Below are 26,040 nucleotides of genomic sequence, written 5' to 3' on the forward strand. Positions count from 1 at the left end.
CTCACCTACAAAATGAGATGACAGTGTCATGGCCACGGAACTGTTGTGCAGATGCAATGGATGATGCGTACAAAGCACTCAGCCCTGTGCTGGACACAGGGAAGCCCTCAATCAGGCCAGCCAGTAGTTCTGTTATTGTTAAATTAATGTAAGGGCCCAATCGCTTACATTAATGTATTGTCTGTCTTCTCGAGGACATGTTGCGACCCGAGAAGCATTTGTCACATGCGAGGTATTTTTGACCGTGACCGTTATTTCTCCTTCCCTGAAGTCTGGATCTCCTGATTCTCCTTTTCTGGCTCTTCCCGCCCTAGGTCCTCAAGGTCCTCCAGGGTACGGCAAGATGGGCGCAACGGGACCGATGGGCCAGCAAGGCATTCCTGGCATCCCTGGCCCCCCGGGCCCCATGGGCCCGCCGGGCAAGGCCGGCCAGTGCAGCCCCTCGGACTGCTTTGGGGCCTTGCCGATGGAGCAGCAGTACCCACCCATGAAGAACATGAAGGGGCCTTTCGGCTAAAGCCACCGTCTCCAGTAGATGAAGGACTCCTTTGGGAACAAATGTGACGGGTTGTGAATGTTTCGTTTTTTAATTGCTATTAATATTTTTTTATCAGTAAATAATAAAACAAAACTATCTGTAGTCCCAGGTCCGGTGGGGTTTCCCTGGTGCTGCCCCTGCTCTCCCTCCCTGTCATCCTCCTTTGTCATCTGGTCCCAGGGTCAGAAAGGGCATCTCCCTCATTGTCTGTGGTCACACAGTGGAGGTGTGGGATGCTGCTGTATCCAGTGTCCCCAGCTCAGCTCTCCAGCTGCTTCTGAACTGTCCCTTGTCCTCTAGACCTTGTGTCCTGTCCTTCCCAGCACACTCTCAGAGTTGGAGAAGGGGCGTCACTCAGCCTTTCCCTGCAGTGAGCCAAAAGCAGGTTTGAAGGCCCCACTTCTGCTCATAAAGGCCCTTTCTTTCTTCCTAAAGAAAACAGCATTGGGTATGCCACCTACTCTTTCCATTTCTTAACTGTGACCCAAAGCTAACCTAAGCTGCACCCTGGGAAACGCCACCCAGGGCTGAAGTGCGTTCACCCATCTGGCAGCACCTCTCAGCGCTCAGCGTCTCCTTGCTGCTCCAGTAATCCTGCGATTAAAAAGCCCATACAAATGGAGGAAGGAGAGGCTCCAGCCCCTGGCCTAGGCAACTAGGGGATGCTTCTCTGGGAAGTGAGACGGAACCTCCTGCCTGGACTGACGCATGGCTCTGCCACCAGCTCTCCTGGACTGCAGATGGCAGCTTTTGTTACTCTGTGTTACTCTGACAGGTTTCCAGGCTTTTGGAAACAGGTTGCATCCACACAAAACGGTCGTTAGGCAAGCCACAACCAGATCGAAGTTTAGATCCGGTCAAAGGGTCTGCAAGGCCCACTGGAGTCTGGCGATCTCTCCTGTCTCTTCAATATGTAAAAAAGGCTAGGAAGGAGAAACGGTAAGTTGAATATTATGGAAACATTCTGTCCCAAGTTTCTCTTCCTCTACTTTTCAGAACCCCGTCCTGATGGGCTGGCAGCCCTGTGAGAAAGCAACAGGGCGCGTCCAGAGGGACTTTCAAAAAAAGTCTTTTTACTGGCCCCGGCTTTTTGGAAGGCTTATCCAAATTGGATAAACTTCAAAGGGATCCCAGAGCAGGCTCAGAAGTACACCCAGGGTCCAGATTCTTATCCAAATTGCCCAAAGCCTTCAAACTGTCAGATCTCTCCAGAGTTGGAATTTCCAGCACAGTTCTGAAAATTCCCTTCTCCAGCCCTGGCTGGTGTGGCTCAGTGGACTGAGTGCTGGTCTGCAAACTAAAGGGTTGCTGGTTTGGTTCCCAGCCAGGGCACATGCCTGGCTTTCGGGCCAGGTCCTCAGTGTGGGGTGTGTAAGAGGCAACCACACAATGATGTTTCTCTTTCTCTCTTTCTCCTCTTCCCCTCTCTCTGAAAATAAATAAATATCTTTAAAAAATTCCCTTCTCCAGTTTGGCCCCAAACAGTAGGACATCAGCCTATGAGTGGCTTTTCAGAAACTTTGCCCTATTTTTTTCCTGCCAGGAACAGAGGAGTGCTGTGGCGAGGGGAATAAAATCAGGCTGGCTCCTGAGTGTGCCGCGTGTCTCACGTGATGTTTTTAGGTATAGGAGTCTGTTCCCATTTTCTCTCTCACTGGGCAGTTCTCGGTTAAACCTGGTTCAAACATAAGATACTAAAAAGCAAACCCATCACCTCTGCATTGAAGTAGCAGCCAGTTTTGGACCATGGATGAGGACAGATGTTCAAGTGTCCCCTGAACAGCCTGCTTCCCTCTCTCAGCCCCTTCTGTGAGGCACTAACTGGTGATGAGCCGTATGACAAGGAGCCCAGTGGCACCAGTAGAAAGAAAGAAAGAAGCAAGGACCAGCTGCTGCCCGGGCGAGTTGGCTTTGAAGGCCAGAGGGGAACGTGGCCATGAGAAAACATTGGAGGGCCACTCAGGCACGGATCCTTACAGAGTAAGTGATATTTTCTTCACGTTCGTTCTTGAGTCAAATTCACACTACTCTCAGGACATTCTGTGACAGGCGAGGTTTAAGCTTTCAAGATTAGAGTTCTCGTCTTCCTGGAGTTTGAAATTGCTATATTTTCTTGGACCATGAAGAACCAGATGGAAAGTTGAATTTATAGTCTCTTCTGTTATCATAGTCAGAAAAAAAATCCAGGGATTTTGCTCATAAGTTCAGAAACCAAGTAAGCTGAAGAGAAAGGAAGGAGGGGCGCATGCGTTTCACTCCTTTGGGGCAGCTTTCTCACATTCCTGCCCCTGTTAATCCTTTGTCTTCATTTCTTAGCGTATTCCAGGCTTTTAAGGCAACACACAGATCATTGAGATTGGCCAAGTCTAACTCGATGAGTCCATTTCCTCTCTCTACTTTGTGCCAGGAGCTGTCTAGGGATTCAGAGGCGAACTAGACAGATATGGTCCCTGCCCCCGCAGTGTCTGTGGGGAGAGCAGACAGTTAAACAAGCAATTACAGTGAAGTGGGGTGATGGGGCAGCAGCAGGCAGGAGGGGAGCACAGAGCTGAGGGGCCGAACTGCATCTAGACAGAGATGGATGCAGGCAGAGGGGAACACGTGCCGAGGTCCGGAGACGGCTGAGCATGGTGCACTGAGTGGAGAGACAGGGTGGTGTGGCTGGAATGCGAGAGGGAGCAGAGGAGGCGTGGGAAGCAAGGGTGTGCTGCAAGAGTGTGTCGAATCAGACTTGCCTAAGGTGGAGTCCACTGACGGCAGTGCGAAGAAGGGACTGAGAAACCCTGTGTGCTCTGAGATGGAGAAAGGCTGCTGCATATTTATTCTGCAGGGGAAAATCCCCAAACGTGATGCCTGCTGGAATTTAAGTCTTCCTTTTTGTCATATTCTCCCATCTCCAGAATTCAACAGAATCTATTCAGACTCCTCACACGTGGTGTGTTAACCTCTTAGCAGACTATGTCCTTTTGTTGTTCGGAGCATTTTATGGGAACAGAACATTATCGGTGCACCCTCCATAAGATTGCAAAACAAAGGGCAGTGTGGCCAGGATGCCGTGTCTGCTGTTCTCATTTTTCTGTCGGTTCAGGGGAAAGCTGCAAATCACCTTCATCCACCACATCAAACGGGAATTTAAATTTCAAACTGGCTCTAGTTGGACTCAAAGAGAATTAACTCCATAATAATTAGGCGAGTGTCAGTCTCCCTTCTCAGTAAGCTGGAGCTGGGTGCTGCACCAGGACACCCGTGGGGAATGAGGGTCCCTGTGGGGCGGGGGGGTGGGGGGGCTGTTTTCCAGCGGATGGGCCTCCATCACTATGCTCTGCCTCACCTCTAACGGGTCAACCACAGGGCTTCCGCGAACTCAGGAAAGTGCTGTGCTCTACAATTGGGCTGCAATCCAAGTGTTCTTCTTTGGCTAGAGCTGAAACAATAACAGGAACCGCCCCACCCACCTCTGTCTAATTCAGGTAGTTGAGGTTTTGGAAATGAGTTGATTGTTTTTCAGCGTTTGGAAGATTCTGATCTCCTTTCTATCCACGTCTCCAAAATAAACACACCTGGGCCCGCTGAAGTTCTTCAGAGGCACAGCCCTGGACTTGGCTTTGGCTGGTTTCTGACAGCCCAAGAGATGTCTTGGAAGGCTTTGCATCCAAATAGCACAGGCATCCAAAAGACCATTTTCTCCTTAGAGCCCTTTGCTGGGCAGAGGGAGCTCAGGCATGAAATTCTTTTAGGAGTTTAATCCTCTGCACCTAGACAGAGCTTGGCAAGTGACGGGGACTCAGTAGGTTAACGTGCTGGTGGAATACAATGAGCATGTGTCACATCCCCCCAGTTGTCCCTGTTCTCTCTGCCGGCAAACATCCCTTGACCTTTAGCCCAGACGGCAGGACTTCTTCCTTTCTGAGATTCTGAATTTGATTCCACCTCTTTTTTGGGTTGGGAGGGGCTTTCTTTACAAAGGTAAAGAAGAGAAGACCTACTAAATACTAACTGCTGAGCAGTTAAAAGATTGCGGACCTGGGTTCAAATCCCAACTTCCCCATTTATCTTTTTGGTAGTAGAAAAATCACTTAGCCTCTTCTCCTCATTATAAATGGGTAAGATTATTTTAAAAGACTGTGGTGAAAATGAAACAATGCATTGTCCTTACCACAAAATCTGGTACCCAGTAGCAGTCAATCTAGAATAAAAAAACTACTTCTAACATTTACTGAATTCATAGCAGGTACTGTTCTAGGTACTGGGGATAGAGGAGTGAAGAAGAAAAGGACAATCCTACAATATACACACAAACTTTAAAGAGAACAATTCAAATAGCAACAAGTATGGAAGAAAAAGAGACACGATGCTGTGGTGGATGACAAGGACGAAGGGAGCAGGCAGTGCTGCTTCAGATGTGGTGTTAAGGACGGTCCCCACAAGGAGGTGATAATCTGAACCACCAGTGAAGAGAAAAGGGAGGAGCGTTCTAGACAGAAGAGCTAACCCAAAAATCTGGAGGCGGAAATGATCTCGGTATGTTCCAGGGGTGAAGACCAGGCCAGCTTGGCTGCAGAGAACTGAGGACAGCAATGGCAAGAAGTGTGGCTGGAGATGGACACAGGTCATAGAGGGCCATGAAGTTCATAAGGATGTGCTTAAATCTCAGGAACAACATTATATCATTTATATTGAAGACAATCACTCTGGCTGCTCTACGAAGTATAGAGTGTGGGGACTCTGGCCACATGGCTCAGTTGGTTGGAGCATCATCCCATACACCAAAAGGTTGCAGGTTCGATCCCTGGTTAGGGCATGTACAGGAGGCAACTGATTAATGTTTCTCTCACATTGACGTTTCTCTTTCCTCTCCTCTGCCATTCTTCTCTCTCTAAAATCAATCCTTGGGTGAGGACTTTTTTAAAAAAAAGAATAGAACCTGGGGAAAGAGTGAAAGCCGAGAGGCTTTGGTAAAGAGACTATTGTAATGATCCAGGCCACAGATGATGACATCTTTGAGTAGGTTGATAGGGAAAACAGGGGGGAAAGAGCAGATGTGAGTCTGTTTTTGAACTCAAGTAAATGGAGGTGGAAGAGTATGTGGAGAAACAAAGTCCACACAAGAATGCTCATAGGTTTTTTTGGCCTGAGAGACCGGGTGGCTTTCTGAGATGAAGGAAAATAATGGGTTTGGAGAAATACCCAAGAGAAGTCATACAAGGCCAGCTGGAATATAGCAGTAACAGTGCCAAGTACAAAGGGAGGCAGGCAATGAGCAGCTGACTCTGGAGCTGGGGGGAATGTGAGAGGGCGGACGACGGGATCAGAACTGAGCTGTGAAGCACTGGCAATGGGAGGGATGCTGGTCCGGTGAAAGGAGTGATGTGAGCACAAGTCTGGACAAAAGCAGGTGCAATAAACTCATTGTTCCAATCTCCACATACTGGTTTCTGACAGCTGAGGAAACTGAGGATCAGAGAGGTTAAATAAGTTGCCCAAGGTCACACAGGTAGGAAGTGGTAAAATCAACACTCCGCTCCAAAGCAGGAGTGCTACATGGTGAGACTGAACATAGGAATACAGCGTGGAAGAGAGACAGGGGCTGTGAGAAGCGAGGTAAGAGAGGTGAGGTCGGGCCAAACTGTGAAGGGCTTGGGGTGCCGGAACGGAGAGGTTGGGCTTATGCTGTAGTTGGAGAGGGGGCCATCCAGTTGGCGAGTAGCATGATCAACACTGAGATTTTGGAAAGTGCCTGGCCAGAGAGATGGGCTGGAGTGGGTAACACCCCATAACACTATTCACTTGATTTTTTTTTTAAAAAGACATGTCAGGCACTGTGTTAGGTACAGGGGGATAGAATGACAGGCAAAACCAGACACAATCTGTGCCCATATGGAAGAATTTAACAAACTAATCAGATAAGTGTGCCAACAAGTGTAGAGCCTGAACCATCAAGTGGCAATTTAGTACGCGACTATGAAGTCACTTAGTAACCAGGATCTGACCCACTTTGGGGACCAATCAAGACTTCCCTACTAAGAACTGGACATCCATTTGTGAACACTGAAAAAAAGAAAAAAGACACTAAGAAGGGCTCCTGGTGGCTAGCTGGGATCAAATAGAAAAAGCAGAGATTAGGCCCTGGCTGGGTCATTCAGTTGATTAGAGCATTGGCTCAATACACCAAGGTTGTGGGTTCAATCCCCAGTCAGGGCATATACAAGAATCAATCTATGAATGCATAAATAAGTGGAACAATAAACTGATGTTTCTCTCTCTCTCTCTCCCCCCACCCCAACCCTCCCCCTCAAACCGAAAAAAAAAAAAAGGCAGAAGCTAGCAGCCCTTTCTGCACAGGGTTACCTCATGCAAACTGCATTGCCCAGAGAAACCTGCACTAAACTACCTATTTCTGCCTTCTAAGCCAGCCCTCATAAAGATTTCCTGGAATCTCACTTCAACCAATTGAGGGTTTCCCCATCCAATCAAAACTGTGCAGCTCTGACCAATCAGAGGAACTCTACTCTGACGAATCAGGACACTGCCTTTTGGGCCAATCAAACTGCGAGGATCCGGAACCCTCATTTGCATGAGGACGGACCTATCAGGGACCAGGGAGCGGGCGGACACCTCTGTCTATATAAGCCAGCTCATCTCTGGCCCTGGAAGAGCGCCTTCCCTTTCCAACTCAGAATGAGAGTTATGTTCCTCCTAGGTGAAATGGAACACCAAACACTACGTCCTGGGCGAGCAGCGTGAGGCAAACTGGCACAGAGCAAAGCAGACCGGTGTAGTGCACGGCACACCATCCAGGAGCGCAAAAGAGCTGTCCAGCCGGAGAGGGGCTTGGCCCCAGAGCCGTTCTGCAGCTCCACAGTTCTCACAGCCATGAATAAAATGGCCTTCTCCCCTGCACCCCAAATTGGGAATTCTTGATGGCACCGAATTGGTGCCAATTACCACTGGTTGACATACTCATCCCAGTTGTAGGCCACACTGCCTCACTCTTGTGTTGAAATAGGGTAAATCACTGCCTCTTTAGAACTCAAGTTTCTCCACTTAGGAAAAAAGAGGCTCAGTATAATCTAGTTTTCCTCTCCCACTATGCCAGTTTGGGACTTTCCTCTCCGAAGACCACAGATCCCACTCCAAAGCTACTAATTGGAACACGGTGCCTTGATATCAGGGCGAAGTACTTCAGCCATTGCCTTCGTCTTTTCCAGGCAGCCTCGGTCTGTTCCCGGTTGTCGTCGTAATCGCCAGGGCACACCTCCCGGCGGAAACTTGGAGTGAAGACAGCAACTAGGCCACTGTCACGTGTCCCATTTGCCAGGTTAAAACATGGCCACCGACACATCAGCCCATCCAAGTGTCTCACTAAGTCCCCGGGCCTGACCACCCCGAGGTCTGGAGTGGTCTTTCTAAGGAAAGGGCGGAGCGAACAAAACTTCCGGAAACCCCCATCCGACCCTTAGCTCCTCCCACGTTTCGGGGGGGCGGGGCACCGTCCACATCCTATCGTCACTTCCGTCAACCCCTGTGCCCAGGATTGACAGACAAGGTATTCAATCAAAAGTGGGGCTGTCCCCAGGCCCAGGAGGGGGTGGGTTTGAAACCGGGAAGCCTGGCCCTCCTCCGCTCACTGACATCAGAGTCGCCATGGCCAGCTATCCCTACGGGCAGGTGAGTGTGTGAGGGTCGGGCGAATCCAGGCAGGGGCCTCGCCAAGCCCAGGTCCAGAATCTCGGCTTTGGTTTCTCTCCGCATTCTCCGTACCCCTCCGGCGCTGAGGGTGGCTTCCGCGTGGTCTCGGTCTCTGGCGAGTGAGAAGGGGAAAGGGATGGTCGGTCGCGCCCGTCTCACGTCACCCAGGAATGAACGTATGGGAGGTTGCGTCGCACCCCCTTTGACGTTGCGCACGCAAGGTTTTGGGGATCCCTGACCCCACAGACTCAGGTTGGGTTTGGCCTGAGCCCCATGCATTTCCAAGGCTCTTGCAGGACCCCCGGGCGGGGTCATCAACGCCAACACAAGGTTTACAGCCCCGGTCCGTCGGTATCATTGGGGGCATCGGTTAAAAACAGACTCGTGACATACTGCATCCAAATAATCAAGAGAATCTTCGATTTTCTGGCCCCACAAGTAAGTTTGACTGCATAGTCCAACATTTCCATTTCATACGTAGGAAAAGAGAAACCCAGAGAGGACACAGGACTTAAAATCACCAGGCAGTTAGGCAGCAGACCCCAGAGATGTCAGCAAATGCCGACCCATTCTGATCCAGCCAAGAACACCACCGCGAGGTGGTTCTGTGGCCACACTCCTTTGTTGGATAGCGGGATGGTTGAGTGAGTACAGTTTGGAGTCAGAGGAAGTTTCACACTGTGGCTCTATCACCTAAATAGTTTTGAACCTTTGAGCGAGGCATTTTGTCTTTCTGAACTGAAGTTTCCTCTTCTGTAAAACAGCCAAATAGCAGGGACCGCCTGATAGGGCTGTTCTGAAGAACAACGAAGTGATAAGCCGTTGGTACTACTCAGAATGTAACAGCTGTAACCTTGTATTATTTTGATTTTCATTAGACTCCTAGAAGGTCAGAGTTGGGAGAGCCCTCCAAATAGGCCCTTCAAAATGAAGGGCCAGTTAAAATAACTGGAAGAAACTGAGCTCAGAGAGGGCTCCCAAGTTACCCAAGATCACACACTAGTTCAGGAGACAAAGCCCATGCGGGAAAAATTGTTGAACAAGATCATATGGGATGTTACAAAGTACTTCGTGGAATGTAGTTAACGTGCCAAAACACGAACAAGAACCCTCTGAGGTAGTGCAGCCCTGTATAGTTTGGGGGCACAGTATTTGAACCTCCTTATCCTGGTAGTATTGCCATCAGGGAGTGTTACCCCCAATTTAAGGCTGAGGAACCAGCCCAAAGAGGTTAAGTGGCTCACCCAAAGTCATACATAGTAGCAAAGGAGAGGATGAGGCCAGGGCTCAAATTTAAATGCCTTCCATTGCATACTCAGAGGTAAGAAAGGGAGAGGCCAGCATTGCTGGGGTTAAGAGGAAGCCTAACCTAGCAGTGTTGCCCAAGCTCCATTCCAATCTCAGAGTCTTGTGAAATCTCAGTAGGTATTGCTCAGGGAGGAGGATTCTGCTCTTAAATAAGTTTGGAGAATACTCTGTTAAACAGCTAAATAAATTCATCACGGGGCATCTCGGAATCCTTAATTTGTTAATATACATTGTAAATACGCCAGAGAGGGATGGATTGTGTAGTATTTCTTAAACTTACTTAACTATGGGCCCTCCCTCCCCCGACTCCTCCCCCCTTTTTTTTTACATCTAGTCTTTTTTTTTTTTTTTTTTTGGTAACTAATATTCCTGAGAAACAAAGTTTTGGTAAACATTGCCGTAGTGCATTGTTTCTCAGTGGATGGTCTGCATCAGAATTACCTCGGAGCTTGTTAAACAGGCACATGTTAGGGTTCCGCCTTAGACCTGGGAAGGGTTCTACATTTTAATGAGCTTCTGGAGGCAATTTGTATGCGTCCTAGAAGAAGTGACATAGAAATCAAGAGCCCGAACTTCCAGATTAGACAGAACGAAGCTAGAATCCTAATTCTGTTACTTAGGTAATCTGTCCTTGGACAGATTACCTAAGGGCTGGAAGCCTCAGTTTCCTGCTTGTCAAAAGAAAGGACTGATGCTTCATGGGGCTAACGTGAGGATGGAATACGATGAAACCTGTAGGGAGCCTGGCACGATGCTAGTACGTGGTGTATGCCAGCGCGTGGTGGCCTAGCTCTTGCTGCTGCAATCGCTGGTATCCTGCAGGGCTGCCTGGGCTTCTACTCAGTGAAATGTTGCAAAGGGGCACAGGGAGAAATGTATCTGGAATAGTAGAAATGCTTTTGTTCTCCCATCATACCCTTGTCTTGTTCAGTTCCTCCTGGTCCATGATGCCCCAAGAAAAGAAATACATTGTTTTAAAGCATCTAAGAATTTAGCGCACCTCCCTACACCTATTACGGAGCCCTGGAGGATTCCAGCTTATTGTTAGGAGTCCAGACTGTTAATTTTGTACTGCCTCTAGCCCCAGGGCTTTCAAGCACATGCTGTCTGTGTGTGGCAGTAATAAAACTCAGGTGCCCTTGATCCTGTGGGGGAGCCAGCCTGATGTGTTTCAGTGCTTAAGAGCTTGGTCTCTGAGGCCAGAGAGATTTGGCTTCAAATTCCTGCTCTGCCATTTTCTTGCAGAAACTTCTTAGAAAGTCTGAGGCTCAGTTTCCCCATCTGTAAAGTGGGGTTATAAGGGTACCTAACTCACGAGTTACTGTGAAGTTTAAATAAGATGGTCCACGTAAAGTGCTTGGTATGATGTTTTGGCGTATAGTGAGTATCCAAGTGGCAGAGTGATACAGACGTGTACAGTGCAGGGGCAGCGTGGTGAACAGTAAATGGGAGTAAGTGGAAGGTACGAGCACAGCACAGGAGAGATACGTGACTCAGTCTCCGGGGAAGGAAGGTTTCCTGAAGGAGATGACATTTAACCCCAAAATTGAATCTTCAGTAGGATTTAGCTGGGTGGAGAAAGGCGTGGTATTTATTCCAGGAGAGGGAATAGTGTGCACAAAGGCCAGGAAGCAAGCGAGACAGCTGGAGGAACTGAAGGAGATCAGTCCACATTCCCTGAAGAGGAGGAGGAAAGTGGGGAGAAATGAGGTGAGGTAGGTAAGCCAGGATCAGATGCTTTTCTGAAGAGTGTGGACTACATCCTAAGGGCAGTGAGGGAACTGCTGACGAGGTTTCTCCCACTTGTACCCATTACTACGGGGCGCTGGGAGGACGGGTCAAAGGGGAGAGACTGGAGGCAGGGAGAGACTCAGCAGCTGCTGAGCTGCTCTAGGTGAGGGGATGGTGACCCAGTGAAAGTGGTTTGAGAAGCACTGGGGAGGCAGAGCTGAGAACACTTGCTGCCTCGTTGCCGTGTCTGTCAGAGGGGAGGGAAGAGGAGGTGCCCAGGAGGGCACCAGGGTTCCCTCCCATTCACTGAGATGGAAACGCACAGAGGCATAGATTTGGGAGGGAGGCCCAGGAGATGGTTGGGTGTGTGGGTCTGCAGCCCAGGCGAGGTGAAGCCCGAGGGAAGGATGGCGCCTCTGGAGTGTCAGCACAGACGTGGTCATTGAAATGTCAGGACAGTCCTTGGCTCACTGGTTATTTGCTGCCGGTTTCTGGCCTTTAATATTTTAGGAGGCTCCTCTGTCTTGTGATTGTTTAACCCCTTGGAATAGGTGCTGGCCCCACCCCCACCCCCCAGCAGCCACTTGGAGAGTAGGTCAGGAGCACAGGCTGTCTCTGCAATGCATTCTGCTCTCTTCCCCACCAGGCCTGCGGGGGACCAACCTTTGACCCCTCCACACCTCTCAAGGGTTTTGGAGGTAGAAGGATGAGTCCTCAGAGCCATAGGAAAATATAGGACTTCCTGAGTAGATTATTTGGGATGAGGTGAGGCTCCCACCACTTGCAGAAATACAGACAGAGATTCCAAACTGACTGAGAGGTTAGGCTGTAGGGCCTGGGGGTCTCTTACAATACTGCAGTTTTCAAACTGGGCTCTAGGAGCTGGGGTGAGGAAAGGGTAAGGTCCTTCTGAATCTCCCTGGAGACTGGGCCTGGAGCCTCAGAAGGAGCACTAATCTGACCCTTCCCCCTCTCCCCCCTCTGCTGTAGAAATCCATCATACTCCACAGATTCGTTTAGGACAATCCCTGGTACCCCACAAGGTAGCCGCCCCCTCACGTACGGAGTGAGTCCACAGAGAAGAGTAGTGGGGTGGAGCCCTGCAGACCCTGATTTGAATCCCACCACACATCTTCCAGCTGCACCACCACAGGCGCGGTGTTAAACCCTCTGCACCTTCATTTTGTCATCTGAAATGAGATGACACATTACAGGACAAGGATCAGTGAGAGCTGGTTGAACCGGAAGCATTTAGCAGAGCCCAAATAAAATGCTAACTGCCCCCCACCCACCCCGGTGTTTCTGTAGTGCTTTGGAAACCAGGGTTACTGAACTCTTTTTTTTCCCCCTTTTATCATCTTATGTTTATCAGTATAAAATTCTCTTGGATAAGCTCTCAAAAAGGTTGGCAGCATGGAGTAGTGTAAATAACCTGGCGTCAGGTACTCGGGTTTTCTGAGGCCTGTTTCAGACCCTTACTGACAACTCGGCAACCCCGGGAACCATCTTCCCCAGCTGGGATTCGGCCTGCTGGGTGGCCCCACTCTTCATAGTCTGGTGCAGCTAGAAACCTGCGTCATTCCAAACATTCCCCTTTCCTCGCTCCTCCTCCCTCCAGCTCTTCCCTAACCTAATTACTTGCCAAGTCATGTCTAGCCTGTCTCTGAAATAGCTTCAGAATTCATCCTGTTTCCTCCAGCTCCAAGTCTGCTGTCTGGCTCGGGCCCTGCTTGCCCAGCACCTAGCCTGCTGCCTCCTCCGCTAGCTCATCCTCCACGCCGCTGCCAGTTAATTCTCCGAACATGTTCCTCCCCTATTGGAAACCCTTCTATGGCACTCTGTTTCCTCCAGCATCGAGTCCAAACTCTTTAGAGTGGTATTCATTTGTTCAGATATTTATGGAGGCTTGCAGGTGCCAGGCACTGCGCAGGACCCTTGGGTACCGTGATGAATGAGCCCAGTGTCTGCCCCTTGGGAGCTCACTGCTGCGTGGAGGAGACCATGGACAGACACTGTTCTAAGACACCAGTAGCTCACCAGCCAACTGAAATGCAGCAGCAGAGGTGATTGGACAAGGAGGGTGTAGAGAGTCTGCCTTTCGGAGTTCTTGCCCCTGCCTTTCACTCTATTCCTTGACCGCTCCATGCTTGCTCATAGGTCCGTGCCTTTGTCTCTCTTCTCCCTTCTGTCTGGAATGTCCTTCTCTGCCTTCCTTTTAGAGAAGGCACTTGCATCCTTCACTGCCAACTCCAGTTTCACCCCTGCCTCCTCCAGGAAGCCTTCCTTGACCCACTTCGTACATTTACTCATGTTACTGCTTATTTATCGTTCAGTAAGCAGAACAAGTTCCCCTGCCCGTGCCTCCTTGATAGCATTTAAGTGGATTCCTCTGGTGGCTCTGATAAGACTGCACCGTAATTATCTGTGGGCTCCTCAAGGACAGACCCTGGTTAGTTTTGTGCCCCCGAGCCTAGCACAGAGCCCGACACAAGACTGTCACTCTGTAAGGCTTGCCAAATGAAGTCTTTTAACAGGAGTGTACCTCAGTTTGTTCATGTGAAAATGGGCCTACTGCTTTCTTCCATAGAGGATCGTTGGCCTGCCAGTAGTGTTCGTGTGTGTGAAAGTGCTCTGTAAACTGTACATGGGAAGGCTTCAGTGTGGGACGGAGAGGAAAGGGTTGGTGGCCGCCAGGCTGCAGGAGGCCCCTAGGCAGTGATGGGGAAGGTTGGGCTGGGCACCTTCCTCATTGGCCTGGGGGCATTTCCCAGGGTGCCCCAGGCCAGATGCACTTTATGGCTTTGTTCACAGGGCTTATTGTGGGGCAGCTGCTTCCTGGCTTGGTGTTTAGCCTCTTCTTTGTGCCCAGACTCTATTATGCAGAGTCCCCACCCCTTCTTCTGCCCTGCATCCCCGGAATCCCATTCCCTACCCTCAAGGGAAGAACCCGGAGCAGGCGGCAGTGGGGCTCACTGGCCTGGGATGTGGGTGCAGAGTCATCCAGCTCTGCGTCTGCCCCCAACTCACAGTGCGATGTGGCAAGTTCCTTCCCCTGCCTTGGCCTTGATTTCCCCATCTGTAAGCTGAAGGGGTTCAGTCAGGTGACTTGCGTGCTGGGCACTTCTCCCATTACGCCTCTCCAGCTCCGTTGGTTATCTTTTTCATTCAAGTCTCAGTCCAAATGCTGCTTTCTTGTGGGAACCCTCCCAGATATCACTCCATCTCCTTTGTGACCCCGCGGCACGTGGCTTGAGCGTCCATTGTAAACACCTGTTTCCTTGCGCGGTTTTGTTGGGTGTTAGAGAGTAGCTCCGTACCTCTCCAGTTAACTGTGAGCTCCTTCAGAACTTTTCACTCTCCTGAAGTGCCCCCTCCGCCCCTGCCCCGAGGTTTCCTGGCCCACCCAGGACTTTCCTGATGATAATAATACAGTAATAACAGTGGCTGCTGTGATTTATCGATCGTTTCCTTTATGCCAGGCACTGTTGTAAGAACTTTTTTTTCTTACGTTAATGGTTTTCAAACTGTCTTCTGGGTCAGTGGCCATCCTGCAGAGCTTCCTCACGACCTAGCAAGGGAGGGGTCCCTCGCAGTCAGGGCTCTGGGACCCCCGCCTTGCTTCAGCCAGAGCAACTTTCTTTTATCAGTTTTTAAAATCTTGCTTTATCAAAAGATTCTTCAGGCCAGAAGTAAAGCAGCAAAATTCTGCTGCACATATTTGTTATAATCTGCAACTCACCGAGGAAGGGAGTGGTATATTTTACTTGAGAAGGAACGAGCTCGGAGAGATTAAGCTGTTGGCCCATGGTCCCGAACTCAGCTGGTGAGTTTTGAATTGAGATTTGCCTGTGACTTTATTGCCCGTCAGGGAGTCTTGCTACAGTCCTAGGGTGGAAGAGCTCCCGTGATGCTGCGCAGGGAAGGTGGAGGGTCTGCTCTGTCCTCCCTCCAGAAGCCTCCCATCCTTAAGCAAGCAGACCCCCATTAGACAAAGTGTGAATTTGTCCTCAGCCCTGAGGACAACTGTCCCAGAAACTATCAGACACAATAAAAAGAGAAAGTCCAGGCTCTCAATGGCTAGACCATTGGTGTGCCTTGCAGGCTGATATAGAACAGGGCTAGGTGTTACCCCCTCAGAGTCCTCAGGGCCGGGCCCAGCTGCTCTCCATGCCCTTGCGCTCAGCCGGTCTGCAGGTGGGTTGGGGCTGTGCTCTGCCAGGCCCTTTGCTGGCCATTTAAGGAGTTGGAGCTGAACACCCTGAGCCTCAGGGATCCCTGGCTAGAAGCGTGAGAACAAAGACAAGAGAGGGAATGTCCCCCAGCCCCCACCCCCGTATGCTCTGATGTACAGATGGCCTGGGCTTAGCAGCCGGGAGACCTGAGTTCTGGCCCCAGCGCCTCCACTGTCTGTGTATGGTTTTCCTAGACTTGAGTTTCCTGCTCCATAGAAGGGGGCTATTATTAATAGTTCATGTATATCAAATGCTTGCTGTGTGCCAAGATCTGTGTCAAAGAGCTTTGTGTGACCGGTCTCATTTCATTCACACACCAACTTGGGAGGTAGGCAGGCCGAGAGAGGGTAAGTCCTTAGACCAGTTAGTAAGTGGCAGAACCTGAACTTGAACTGATCCTTTGTCTCCTAACCACTGTACTTTGCTGCCTTAGGAATAGGGTCTGGCCTGCCTGTCGCACAGATCCATGAGTGGGGATGGGAAAGTGTTTTTGCATCACAAGCTGGAGTAGGGTAAGGGGCACACTAAGGATGACTCCATGCAGCGGATACATCGTTTGTGACAGAAGAAGGTCACTTCTGTACTGTGAATTTGCAGATAGGCATGGGGCACCACGGGGTGAGGATTTGGAATTCTGTTTGAGTCATTGGCCTACTCGTTCATACAATAAGTGTTTACTGAGCATCCATTTCTCACTGGGGGCTGGGATAAAGTGGCAAACCAGACATGATCCCAGCCCTTGGGGAGCCCCCTTGGGGTGCAGGGAAGGGGAGCCGGGAGAGTAGGGTTCCAGCCTTGACTGTGGGTCATCGGTGTTACGACTTTGGGTAGGTTGTATCTCTAGAAGCCTTGGGCTCCCCATATGAGTAACGGGACCATGGTTCCAGCCTTGCCTGTGGGAGTGGCTGAAAGAACGGTGGTGGCCATGCTTGTAGCTGTCAGGTGCCATACTGTGGCCAGTTTCTGGCCTTACCATTCTGACGGATATTTTGCTCTTCTTGCAGGGCTGCCCAGGAGCTGGAGGACAAGCACCCGGAGCTCCTCCGGGTAGCTACTACCCTGGTGGAGGCCAATATGGCAGCGGGGTACCCCCTGGTGGCGGTTATGGAGGAGGTCCTGCCCCTGGAGGGCCTTATGGACACCCCAACCCTGGAGGGCTCCCCTCTGGAGCTCCAGGAGGACCATATGGTGGTATGGCCCCAGGAGGCCCCTATGGTCACCCGCCTCCAAATTCCTATGGTGCCCAACATCCTGGGCCTTATGGACAGGGACCTCCTCCAGGTAAGTAGGGATTTGGGGTTGCAGGTGCCACTGACCTTGTTCTGAGTTACCCAGGGCCCATTCTTGCCCTTCCTGTGGATGTTTGGGCAGCCTGGTCTCTTGACACCTTAGCATCTTGCCTCTACCTTCAGCTCGCATTGGCAGAATGGAAGTCTGCTCATTAGCTTTGCAGTGCTAACAACAGCCCCGTGGTCTCTTTGGCTCACCACCACAGATATTTATTTCTGTTGCTTGCTCATAGTTATTTAGTCTTGCTTACATGCCAACAGCTATGGTTTTGGCTGCTGAGGTTCTGCTCTACATGTTTTTTCTTGCCAGGATCCAGGCTGGAGGAATAGCCCCTATTTGAGATAAGTGTGTTCTTGTGGCAGGAAAAAAAAAAAAGCAGGAGACCCAGCAGAAAGGAATGCATGATGCCTCTTAAAGCTTCTGCTTTCAATTACCTTGTATCTCTTCCACTCACATGCTATTGGCCAAACCACATCCCCTGGTCCAGCCTCATAACCAATAGGATGGGAATGGATGCTTCTCTCCTGGAGGGACTCTGCAGGCCGTCAGGCAGGGGACAGGATGTACAGTGCCCTCACGGGGAAGGCGGCAGAGGTGCAGGCATAGATTGGCGAGTAATGGCAGATAATGTCACAGTCCATCATGGCAGGGAGCCCCATTTCTGTGTGAGGGAGACTGATTACTATGTGTAGAAAAGCAAGATAGTGTAGTTGTTAAAAGCTGGGACTTTTGAGATCAGACTACCTACTGAACAGACCCAATTATTTTACCTCTTTAAATCTTGGTGTTTACATCTGTAAAAATGGTGACTGTCTCTCCCAAGCTGGTTAGTCAGGATGAAATAAAAATAAGGACATGCAGGTAAATAGTGCCTGGCACAAGGGGAGGGCTTAATAAACAATATTCTGTGAGAGGACTGGTACTGGGACATTTTTAGCGAAGAGGTATTCAGCATTTATTGTGACAGCAGATGCTGTGAAAGATGCTGAGGCAGGCAGAATGGTGGGATGAGCTAGGGGCCGGGTAAACAGAGATTTTAAAGGTGAGGTACTGGACAAGATGGGGGGTGGGGGCAGGGCTTGGTGATTCAGTGCAGGCAGAGACCCCTGAGTGAGGGCTCAGTGCAGATTTCGGAGTGTCTCAGACAGGGGTCAGGGAAGGTGAGTGCCCAGTCCCCTGCTTCCTCCCAGACTCATCCAGGCAGCCTCTTAGACAGTGTGCTGTTCCCGGGAGACCTCTGTTCCCGGGAGATCAAGCCAGTAGGAGAGCAGCCTGGAACCACTCTGGTGCACCTGATGGGCCTCCAGGGAATGGCACTGCTGGGAAGCTACAGCATCTTAGCATAGACACCCAGGCGAGAGGCTCGGAGGGAGATGTGCAGATCTCTGGGGTTCCAAACCCCTCAAGCAGTGCCATTTATCTTGTCAGAGCCCAGATCTTCTGGCTGTTTGCTTTCAGCTCAGCAGCTTCATGGTGGATTTCCTTATCCTTTTAAAATCTTGTCTCTGAGCCTACAGGAGGTCTTTTCGAGGAAAGGAGCCCCGGCTGTGAGGCTTATCCCTCCAGGGCCTGAGGCCAGAGATAATCTCTGGGGCTGCAGAAAGGAAAGCTGTGCCTTAGGCTCTTAGCTGCTCACCCTTGGTAGCTTTCTCTCACCTGGCACCTCGGCCTCCTCCAGGGCAGCTGGTGGCCTCCTAGAGCAGTGCTTCTTAAAACATGAGCCATATATCACCTACATTGGCCACCTGAAGCCCAATATCAGCCACACTGAATCGAGGATCTAAGGTTGGAGCACCACTGCTCTGTAAGACAGGTTTGACCCATGAAGGTGCCCACTGCCCACAGGAAATACCCGAAGGGCACCCCAAACCAAAGGGCCTTTGCAGCCTCCTCACCTGAATTGCTTCTGCCTCCCAGCAACCTGGGACCCCTCAGAGCATTCTGAACACACTCTGTGTCCCTGCCACGTGCCTTTTCTGCTTTGTGTCACCCCTCTGTCGTCCTCATAGACCTGGTGTAAATGTTCCTTCCTCTGCAGAAATGGGACCGAACGGGTTCCAGGCCCTTCACTAAAGCTCCCTTTCGCTGTTACTTCATTTACTCATCACATCCGCCCTGGGAAGTAGGTCTGTTGAAAATGGGGAGATTAGCATTCAGAAAATGAAACGATCTGTCTAAAGTCACAAGGCTAGTAGGGGTCAGAGCTCTTTGCTTCCAGGCCTCACTTTGCCACAGTGAAGCTGTTGTTTCAGGAAGGACGGTGGTGTCGGCCTGGTCCCCCACTCAAGGTGGTCAGGTGGTGCCTCAGTCAGCAAAGCCTCTGGCCTCACCGTCGGGGCAGGGTGGGGCGGCGGTGTCTGGCTCCACCGCTGTCCGTGGCTGTCCCGATACCGCCCGTGCGAAGGAGACCTTTCTGTGGCCAGTTGAGCAGGTTGAGAGATGCCGTGTGACCCTGGCTCTTTCCTAAGATAGCACTTCCCCACACTCACCTGTCGGCCTTTCCCTGTACTCCAGCTCGCTCTGCATGTCCTTCCAAGCGATGATCCTTTCCTTTGTCCACGGACGTCTGCACAGAGCTGCGCACTTACTCCCGACACACACACGAAGCTGTTTGAACTACAGCCACACTAACAACCAGCAGTTACAGAGTGCTTAGATTGCGGCAGGGGCTGATTTAAGGGTTTTTGTACATTTTCACAATTGATGAAGTAGATGCTGTTGTGTCCTTGTTTTATAGATAAGAGAGCTGATACACAGAGAATTTAAATAACTTAACCAGGGCTGTAACAGGGGGCTGGGGCTGGGACTCGAAGTGAGGCCGCTCTACCATGAGTCCAGCACCTTCCCTTTCTGTGTCTGGCCCTGTGCCCGCCCCTGGGGATTCTGAGATGAGTTAGGCTTCTGCCCACTGGTGGCTCCAAGTCTAACCTGGCAGGAGGTTTAAAACCATGGAGTTAGCAGGGCCATAAAAGAGAAGGAGTAGAAGGAGAAGGAAGAAGGCTTTTCCAGGGATAGGGGACTAGGAAGGCTCTATGGAAAGAACAGCCTTTCATTGGGTGTTAAAGGGTGCCAGGAAGGGCACGCAGAGAGCTGAGGGGGAGGGGTGGAGGTGGAGAGAACAGGGCAAGCAAAGGCCCTGTGGTGGGAAGGCACAGGTGCAGGTGAGAGCACCTGTGATGCTTCATCTGAGCTGGACCAGAGGAGGGAGGAGGACAGTGGGGACGGAGCGGGAGAGGTTGACAGGCGTAGACCCCATTTGGGGGGCCCCTGGAGCACTGTTTTAAGGATGCTGGACTTTATTTTGTAGGCAGCGGGAGCCTTTGAAGAGTTTTGAGTTGAGGTGGGGAAAATTGGTGGGGACAGATTTGCATTTTATGAAGATCATTTGCAGCAGGTGAAGGGTGGTGAGAGTAGCTGTATGGACCGTGCGACCAGGCCGTTTGGTTTGCTACAACAGTGCAGGTGACGGGTGCGTGAACCCGGGCAGGTGCCGGAGGAACAGGGGGGAAGAGGTACCTGTGTGCAAACTGACAGAATTGGGCAGCTCTCTGGATGTGTGGGATGAGGAGATGTCTCCAGTGGCAGATGGGGACATGCGTCACACATCAGAGGTGATGGGGAAGGAAGAGAGGTGGAGCTCTGTGGTCGCCTGCCCTCTGGCAGCTCCTGACAGACTGTCAGCCTTCCCGGGCACCGGGGCCATCAGGCCGGTTCCGTCAGGCCGGTTCCCACCCCCCAGGGTCCCTGCTGCTCAGACTCTTAAATACTTGTGTCCAGGCTGTGCCTGTTAGGAGCCCAGCAGACATTTTTGGGTCTCTAGTCTGTGAGGAAGAGCTAACTCCTCCACCCAGAGAATTCTTAATCAGCTGGACAGGACCTGTTCCTTGGAAGCTGCCAACCGAGGAGAGGGGTGACTAGAGCGCTGCAGAGAGAGCTGGTGGACTCAGAGTGGAGGGCGACTGAACACCCAGGAGAGTGCGCTGAAGGCCCTCGTCCATCGGAGTCAGGGTGTTGGGTGGTGGGAGACCGGGGTAGGTGGGTTCGTGAGACTGCGCACAGGGCGAACCCATAGTCAGGGTGGCAGTTGGACTGGCCCTTGCTGCAGGTGGCGCCCCTCCCAATGTGGATCCCGAGGCTTACTCCTGGTTCCAGTCAGTGGACTCTGATCACAGTGGCTACATTTCCATCAAGGAGCTGAAGCAGGCCCTGGTCAACTCCAACTGGTCCTCGTTCAACGACGAGACATGCCTCATGATGATAAGTGAGTGCTGCCCTTCCCCGTGGGCCCGGGCTGGGGGCGGAGCCCCCGAGGGCTGACAGCAGGTGGGTGGGCGACCATTCTGGGTGAACATCTGGCCAGGGAGGACTTCAGACAGGGTTCTGGGTTCAAGGTGAGATCTAGACTGAGAGCTTTTCCTCTTAGATCTTTTCCCAAGTTCTAGTTCCTGTGGAGTCGCAGGCTGACTCCATGTCCCATTCTTCAGGATGTCCCATGCTCTGGAGGAGACAGTGGGGCGTGGAAGGGTCACCTGCCAAGTCCACAGAGAAGATGCAGTTCTGGAAAGGGTGCCAAGGACGGGGGGCCGGTGTGGCACTTGATGAGGGCGTGTCTGGGTATGGGCCTGTGGGCTGTGGAGCTTCCTGCTCCATCCAGCCTGGAGAAGGGCTGCCTCCCCGGAGAAGGGCTGCCTGAGGACCCTTGGCCCACAATCTTGAAGCCTGCCTTTCTTTCCCTTCTCCCCAAGACATGTTTGACAAGACCAAGTCAGGCCGCATCGATGTCTACGGTTTCTCAGCCCTGTGGAAGTTCATCCAGCAGTGGAAGAACCTCTTCCAGCAGTACGACCGGGACTGCTCGGGCTCCATTAGCTACATGGAGCTGCAGCAAGGTGAAGGCCGTGGCAGGGATGTGGGCACAGATTATCTCTTTACTCCCTAAGGGAGAGCAAGGGCTCTTCTCCCGCCTCTGACCACCAGATGCTAGCTGCGCTGCAAAACACTGCCCGCCCCTTCTGGGCCCTGGTTGAGGCTTTGAGCCAAGACCTAGGGCAAGGGAACACCTGGGTCCGGGATCAGGGCAGGACTCCTGGTGCAGGGAGCCCTGGCAGTGCTGGGTGAGACTGGCCGAGCCCGCCGGGAGCCTTGGGGATGGGAATGCAGTAGCCCAGGGTACTGTGGGACTCCTTTTGCTCTGGTTTCTGGCATTCGGAATGGAAAGCGCCCCGTGCAGGGGCTCCGAAAGATGGCCTCTGTTACTGGCTCTGCCAGAAGGCAGTCACCTTCCCAATGATGGCACCCAGGCCACGCTAAGTGTTGCAGGTGGGGAGGGGGCCCTGAGGCCGAGGTCCTTGGTCTGCTTCCAGTTCTGACTAGAGAGGATGGGTGGTGAGTGGGGTCACGAGAACCCGACACGGAGCTTTGCCACCTGGGAGGGAGAAGGGTTCCCCAGCAAACCCAGGCACTTGTCCGGGCTGTGGATTGGGGGATATTATCACAATGAATATTGTGATATTTACAGAATGAATGCTGGCTTTGTGCCAGGCACTGTAGTATAAGACTTCTAACATGTCACATCATTCATTCTCTCTGCATGGTAGATACTGTTTATTATTCACCCCCCCCCCCAACCCCGGAGTAGATGAGGGTTCCTTGGGATTGTCCTTTTATGGATGAGAAAGCTGAGGCTTGGTTTACGTAACATGCCCTTGGGCCACCCAGCAACAGGGGAAGTGAGACGAGGCCAGGCTGGTAGATTATTCAGGAGGGAGGAAGGAAGCCTGTTGGGTGGGACACTGGCAGTGGCACGATGTCAGCTGTGACCTTGGAACTGCCCGGCAGCCCCACCTGGGGAGGTGAGGATGATTTCACTGTAGCAACACTCACAGTGCCTGTTACGTGCCAGGCACTGTGCCAAGGGCCGTGTGTGATCTTTCATCCTTACCGAAGCCTGCAGGTAAGTGTCGTTCCCACTTAGAGGTGATAAGTCAGAGGACGAGCCAGCTGCGGCAACTCCCCGGGGGCTGTTTTGCCTCCAGAGCAGCCTCAGGACCCCCATGTTGTGCTGCCTCTGCCATCCGCTCCGGTCAGGGTGGTCAGTGCGGCTCAGGCTTCCCTCCGTAATGCAGGCGAGTCAGAGATGCGAGTGGGTGGCCAGGTGTCATTCTGGGGCCCCTGCCTGCACAGGTAGTGAGGGAGATTTGGAGAGAGAGGGATGAGGCCCTCCGGCTCAGGGGAGCATCCAGACAGAGCCCTGTCAGGCTGTGCTACCCTGGACAGGCCCTCAGGACTTCTGTCCCCTTTCTGTTTCCATGTTACTCCCCCGAAGTCCCCTGAAGGGCTGGCCGGAGGCAGTGCTCATGACAGGTTCGTGTCTGCTCTGTGTGCTTCCTCTCCAGCTCTGTCCCAGATGGGCTACAACCTGAGCCCTCAGTTCACCCAGCTCCTGGTCTCCCGCTACTGCCCGCGCTCCGCCAATCCCGCCATGCAGTTAGACCGCTTCATCCAGGTGTGCACGCAGCTGCAGGTGCTGACCGAGGCCTTCCGGGAGAAGGACACAGCCATGCAGGGCAACATCCGGCTCAGCTTCGAGGACTTTGTTACCATGACAGCTTCTCGGCTGCTATGACCCAGCTTATCTGTAGAGTGGCCTGCTCCCGGGGACCCCCCCTGGCTCTTCAGGGTGGGAGAAGCACGTGGGCCTCTCGTCTTTTCCTGCCCCACGTAGAAAAAGATTCTCCCCTGCCTGATGCAGCACTGTTTCCCAAGAGGGCTGCATCATAGCCACCAGATAATGGGGTCCTGGGCCAGGGCCACACAGGTGGGTCCTGACCTAGGAGAGGACTGGAAACTAGATGTCCTTGCAGCCCTGAGCATTGAAGTGGCATGGCCTTGGTGCAGGAGATGCCAGTCCTGGTAACAGAGTTTGTGTCCAAGTAAATTGGCTGGTCTCCAGCTCTAGCTTTCTCCCCTGTGCCCAGTGGTAAGTGTCCATCGGTCTCTTGCTATTAGCAACTGTGTCCCCTTTCCCACGCTGTCCTGTCAGAGGAAGCCAGTCTCTTCAAAGTGGACTCTGACCAAGCATGAAAGAGATTTGCCCAAGGGACCAGTGGCTTGGATTCCACCCCCCATGCCCACAAGTCTGTGCGGGTTAACTTCTAGCTGCGGGGGGCTGTCCTGCTCAGGGAGCTTGGGCGGTCTGTTCTCTGGGCATTGTGGACCAGGCTCCTGCACTCCACAGCTCAGACCCTCACTGTCCGCCATTTTCCACTTGGCTGCAGTGCCCAGGGCACAGGTGCCACCTCCCACTGCCAATGCCTTTCTTGTCTTTTTTTTTTTTCTCATTAGGGGCCAAAAGTTCAGTGAAACTGTAAGCTTCAATAAAAGATAAAACTATTCCACATTCTCCACTCTGCCTTCCCAGCTACAGGTTTATATGGTCATCCATTCAGTCGCTCATTTATTCTCTCAGTCAGCAAATATGTAAGTGCATACTACGTGCCGTGCAGAAAGAAGCCGCTGAGGGGGACATAGCCTGCATGAGGTTGCTGTCATTTACGGGGTGAGGTTGGAACACGGGGCTCAGCTCAAGGACCCGATTGTGTGTTTTGTAACAGTTTTAGGGATGGCGTCCTGGGCTGGAAGCAGCCATCCCAGAAGTCGGGCCTCTCCGTTTCCTCAAGCCCTAGGTCCACCGTCTAGACAAGCTGCACAGCTTCCCCCCCCCTTTCAGTATGAACAGATGCCTGCCCACCTGTGTTGCTCCAAGTGGCTTGGTAGCCAGTCCCCTCTGCATGTTTCTCGTGAGCTGACAAAATTTCAGTCAGAAACGAAGACACCAGCCATTCTGGTTCACCTGGGAGACCTTGTGACGGGTAACAATGTGATAATCCTTTTGCTTTTGGGGTGACAGTAAGAACTCCAGACCCTAAGCCGAGGATGGGTGGGAAAGGAAACTGGCTGTTCCAAAGCTCCCTGAGGCCCAGCGGGTCAGTCCCATTCCCTGTAGACTGGCCGTGGAACTACGTGGAATCAGTTCCCAGAGGCCAGCCACTGCCCAGAGCTGGAGTCCCCTGCACGGCCCGCCCCACTGTGAGTCCACCCTCTGCTTGACAACCTCCAATAACAAAGCCCCGTGCGTTTCCAGGCAACCCATTCTGCATGCCAACCCTCTGGATCCCTGGAGATCTGCCACCACACTCCCCACAACTCCTGGGCTCTTCAGCAGCTCCTCGCTGAGCGCCTCTCCCCTTGTGACGCTGGTCACCTCCCAGGGTTTTCTCCAGTTCACCTGAGTCTGCCACATGGAGGCCTGAGCCTCACTGTGGCATGGGGTTCAACCGTCACTGTCAGGGGGAAGCTTCTGCTGTTTCTTTGTTCTCGCTGAGTCAAGCGTCTCTGGAAACCCATCTTTAGAACGGCGCCTGTTGTGGTCTCAGCCTTGTGGTCTGCTGGGGCTGGGGAACCCAGGACCTTGTAGGTCCTTGTGGGCATGGTTGGTTCTGAGCTTGGGGCCAGCTCGCACACCTCATTCTGCACACCGCACCTCCAAGCCTGGCTACAAACCTGACAGCTTTGGATCCTGAGGCCAACCAGGAGTGCGAAGGGGGCAAGCCAGGCCAGCCCACCTGGCCACACCTGCACATCTGTGGAAATGTCCATGAGGGCAGGGCTGCTGAGTCATCTGGAGAGAGGGGTGACAGACCACACCTTCCACCTGCCCTGGTGGTGCCTAAGGTGGGGGGGCACTTGCACTTTCCTGAGCTGGGCGCCTGGCAGGACCGTCGCTTTGCCCCACTTCCTGCCTGGTGAGGCCAAAGGGAGCCTGAAGCTTCATTAATCAGGTTAAGGGGACCTGGTGGTGCACGCTGCAGGCTGGCCTCTGCCAGATGTGTCTGGCTCAGCAGAGCAGTGATTCAGAGTGTTCTCCCGCTCTGGCAACGAGGATCGGGGCCTCTGGCAGCCCCCTAAGCAATTCAGCAGCAGACAAAGCACATCTAGCCAAGTCTGTGGCTTTCTCTTTTTATTCTGTGAGTTCATAGAGAATAAATGCAAGCCCTGATTTCCGAGAAGGTAAAGAATAAGGCAGTCTGTTAACTCCGCTGTCTGGCCCCCCTCCCCTGCTTGCCTGGGCCCTGAAGCAGACAAAGGTGTCCAGGATTGAGGTCCCAGTCATCGGAGAACTGGCACGGCCTGCGGAAGCAGCACCTCCCATGCTCCGAGGCCTGGCGAGGAGCCCGTCTGGGAGCCGGCGTT

The 26,040-nt window shown here is 52.2% G+C and overlaps 2 protein-coding genes across 8 annotated transcripts in view; both read left to right on the top strand.

Annotated features, from left to right (window-relative positions):
* COL16A1 (collagen type XVI alpha 1 chain) overlaps nucleotides 1-640 on the top strand; it is a 50,358-nt gene extending 49,718 nt beyond the window's left edge. For all 7 annotated transcript variants that reach the window (XM_037061600.1, XM_037061603.1, XM_037061604.1 and 4 more), the window contains one exon: nucleotides 315-640. In XM_037061600.1, coding sequence (XP_036917495.1) covers nucleotides 315-517 — 203 coding nt within the window. In that variant the 3' untranslated portion in view covers nucleotides 518-640. The remainder of the gene's footprint in view (nucleotides 1-314) is intronic.
* A 7,465-nt stretch (nucleotides 641-8,105) lies between these two features.
* PEF1 (penta-EF-hand domain containing 1) lies at nucleotides 8,106-24,194 on the top strand. The gene is made up of 5 exons (XM_037061607.1): nucleotides 8,106-8,206; nucleotides 16,503-16,779; nucleotides 20,894-21,049; nucleotides 21,534-21,677; nucleotides 23,184-24,194. Exons 1-5 carry the CDS (start codon nucleotides 8,183-8,185, stop codon nucleotides 23,411-23,413), a joined length of 831 nt encoding a protein of 276 aa, XP_036917502.1. The 5' UTR covers nucleotides 8,106-8,182; the 3' UTR covers nucleotides 23,414-24,194.
* Nucleotides 24,195-26,040: the final 1,846 nt, after the last annotated feature.

The sequence above is a fragment of the Sturnira hondurensis genome, unplaced genomic scaffold, assembly GCF_014824575.4.
Source record: "Sturnira hondurensis isolate 20B ecotype Veracruz unplaced genomic scaffold, ASM1482457v3 Scaffold0013381, whole genome shotgun sequence".
In the NCBI taxonomy this organism is placed as follows: domain Eukaryota; kingdom Metazoa; phylum Chordata; class Mammalia; order Chiroptera; family Phyllostomidae; genus Sturnira; species Sturnira hondurensis.

Excerpts from the sequence above, each read along its gene's own strand:
- PEF1 (XM_037061607.1), top strand. The coding sequence starts at position 8,183 with ATGGCCAGCTATCCCTACGGGCAG. Across the intron at positions 8,207-16,502 it reads CCAGCTATCCCTACGGGCAG|GGCTGCCCAGGAGCTGGAGG; the intron begins GTGAGTGTGTGA and ends CTCTTCTTGCAG. Across the intron at positions 21,678-23,183 it reads CTACATGGAGCTGCAGCAAG|CTCTGTCCCAGATGGGCTAC; the intron begins GTGAAGGCCGTG and ends CTTCCTCTCCAG.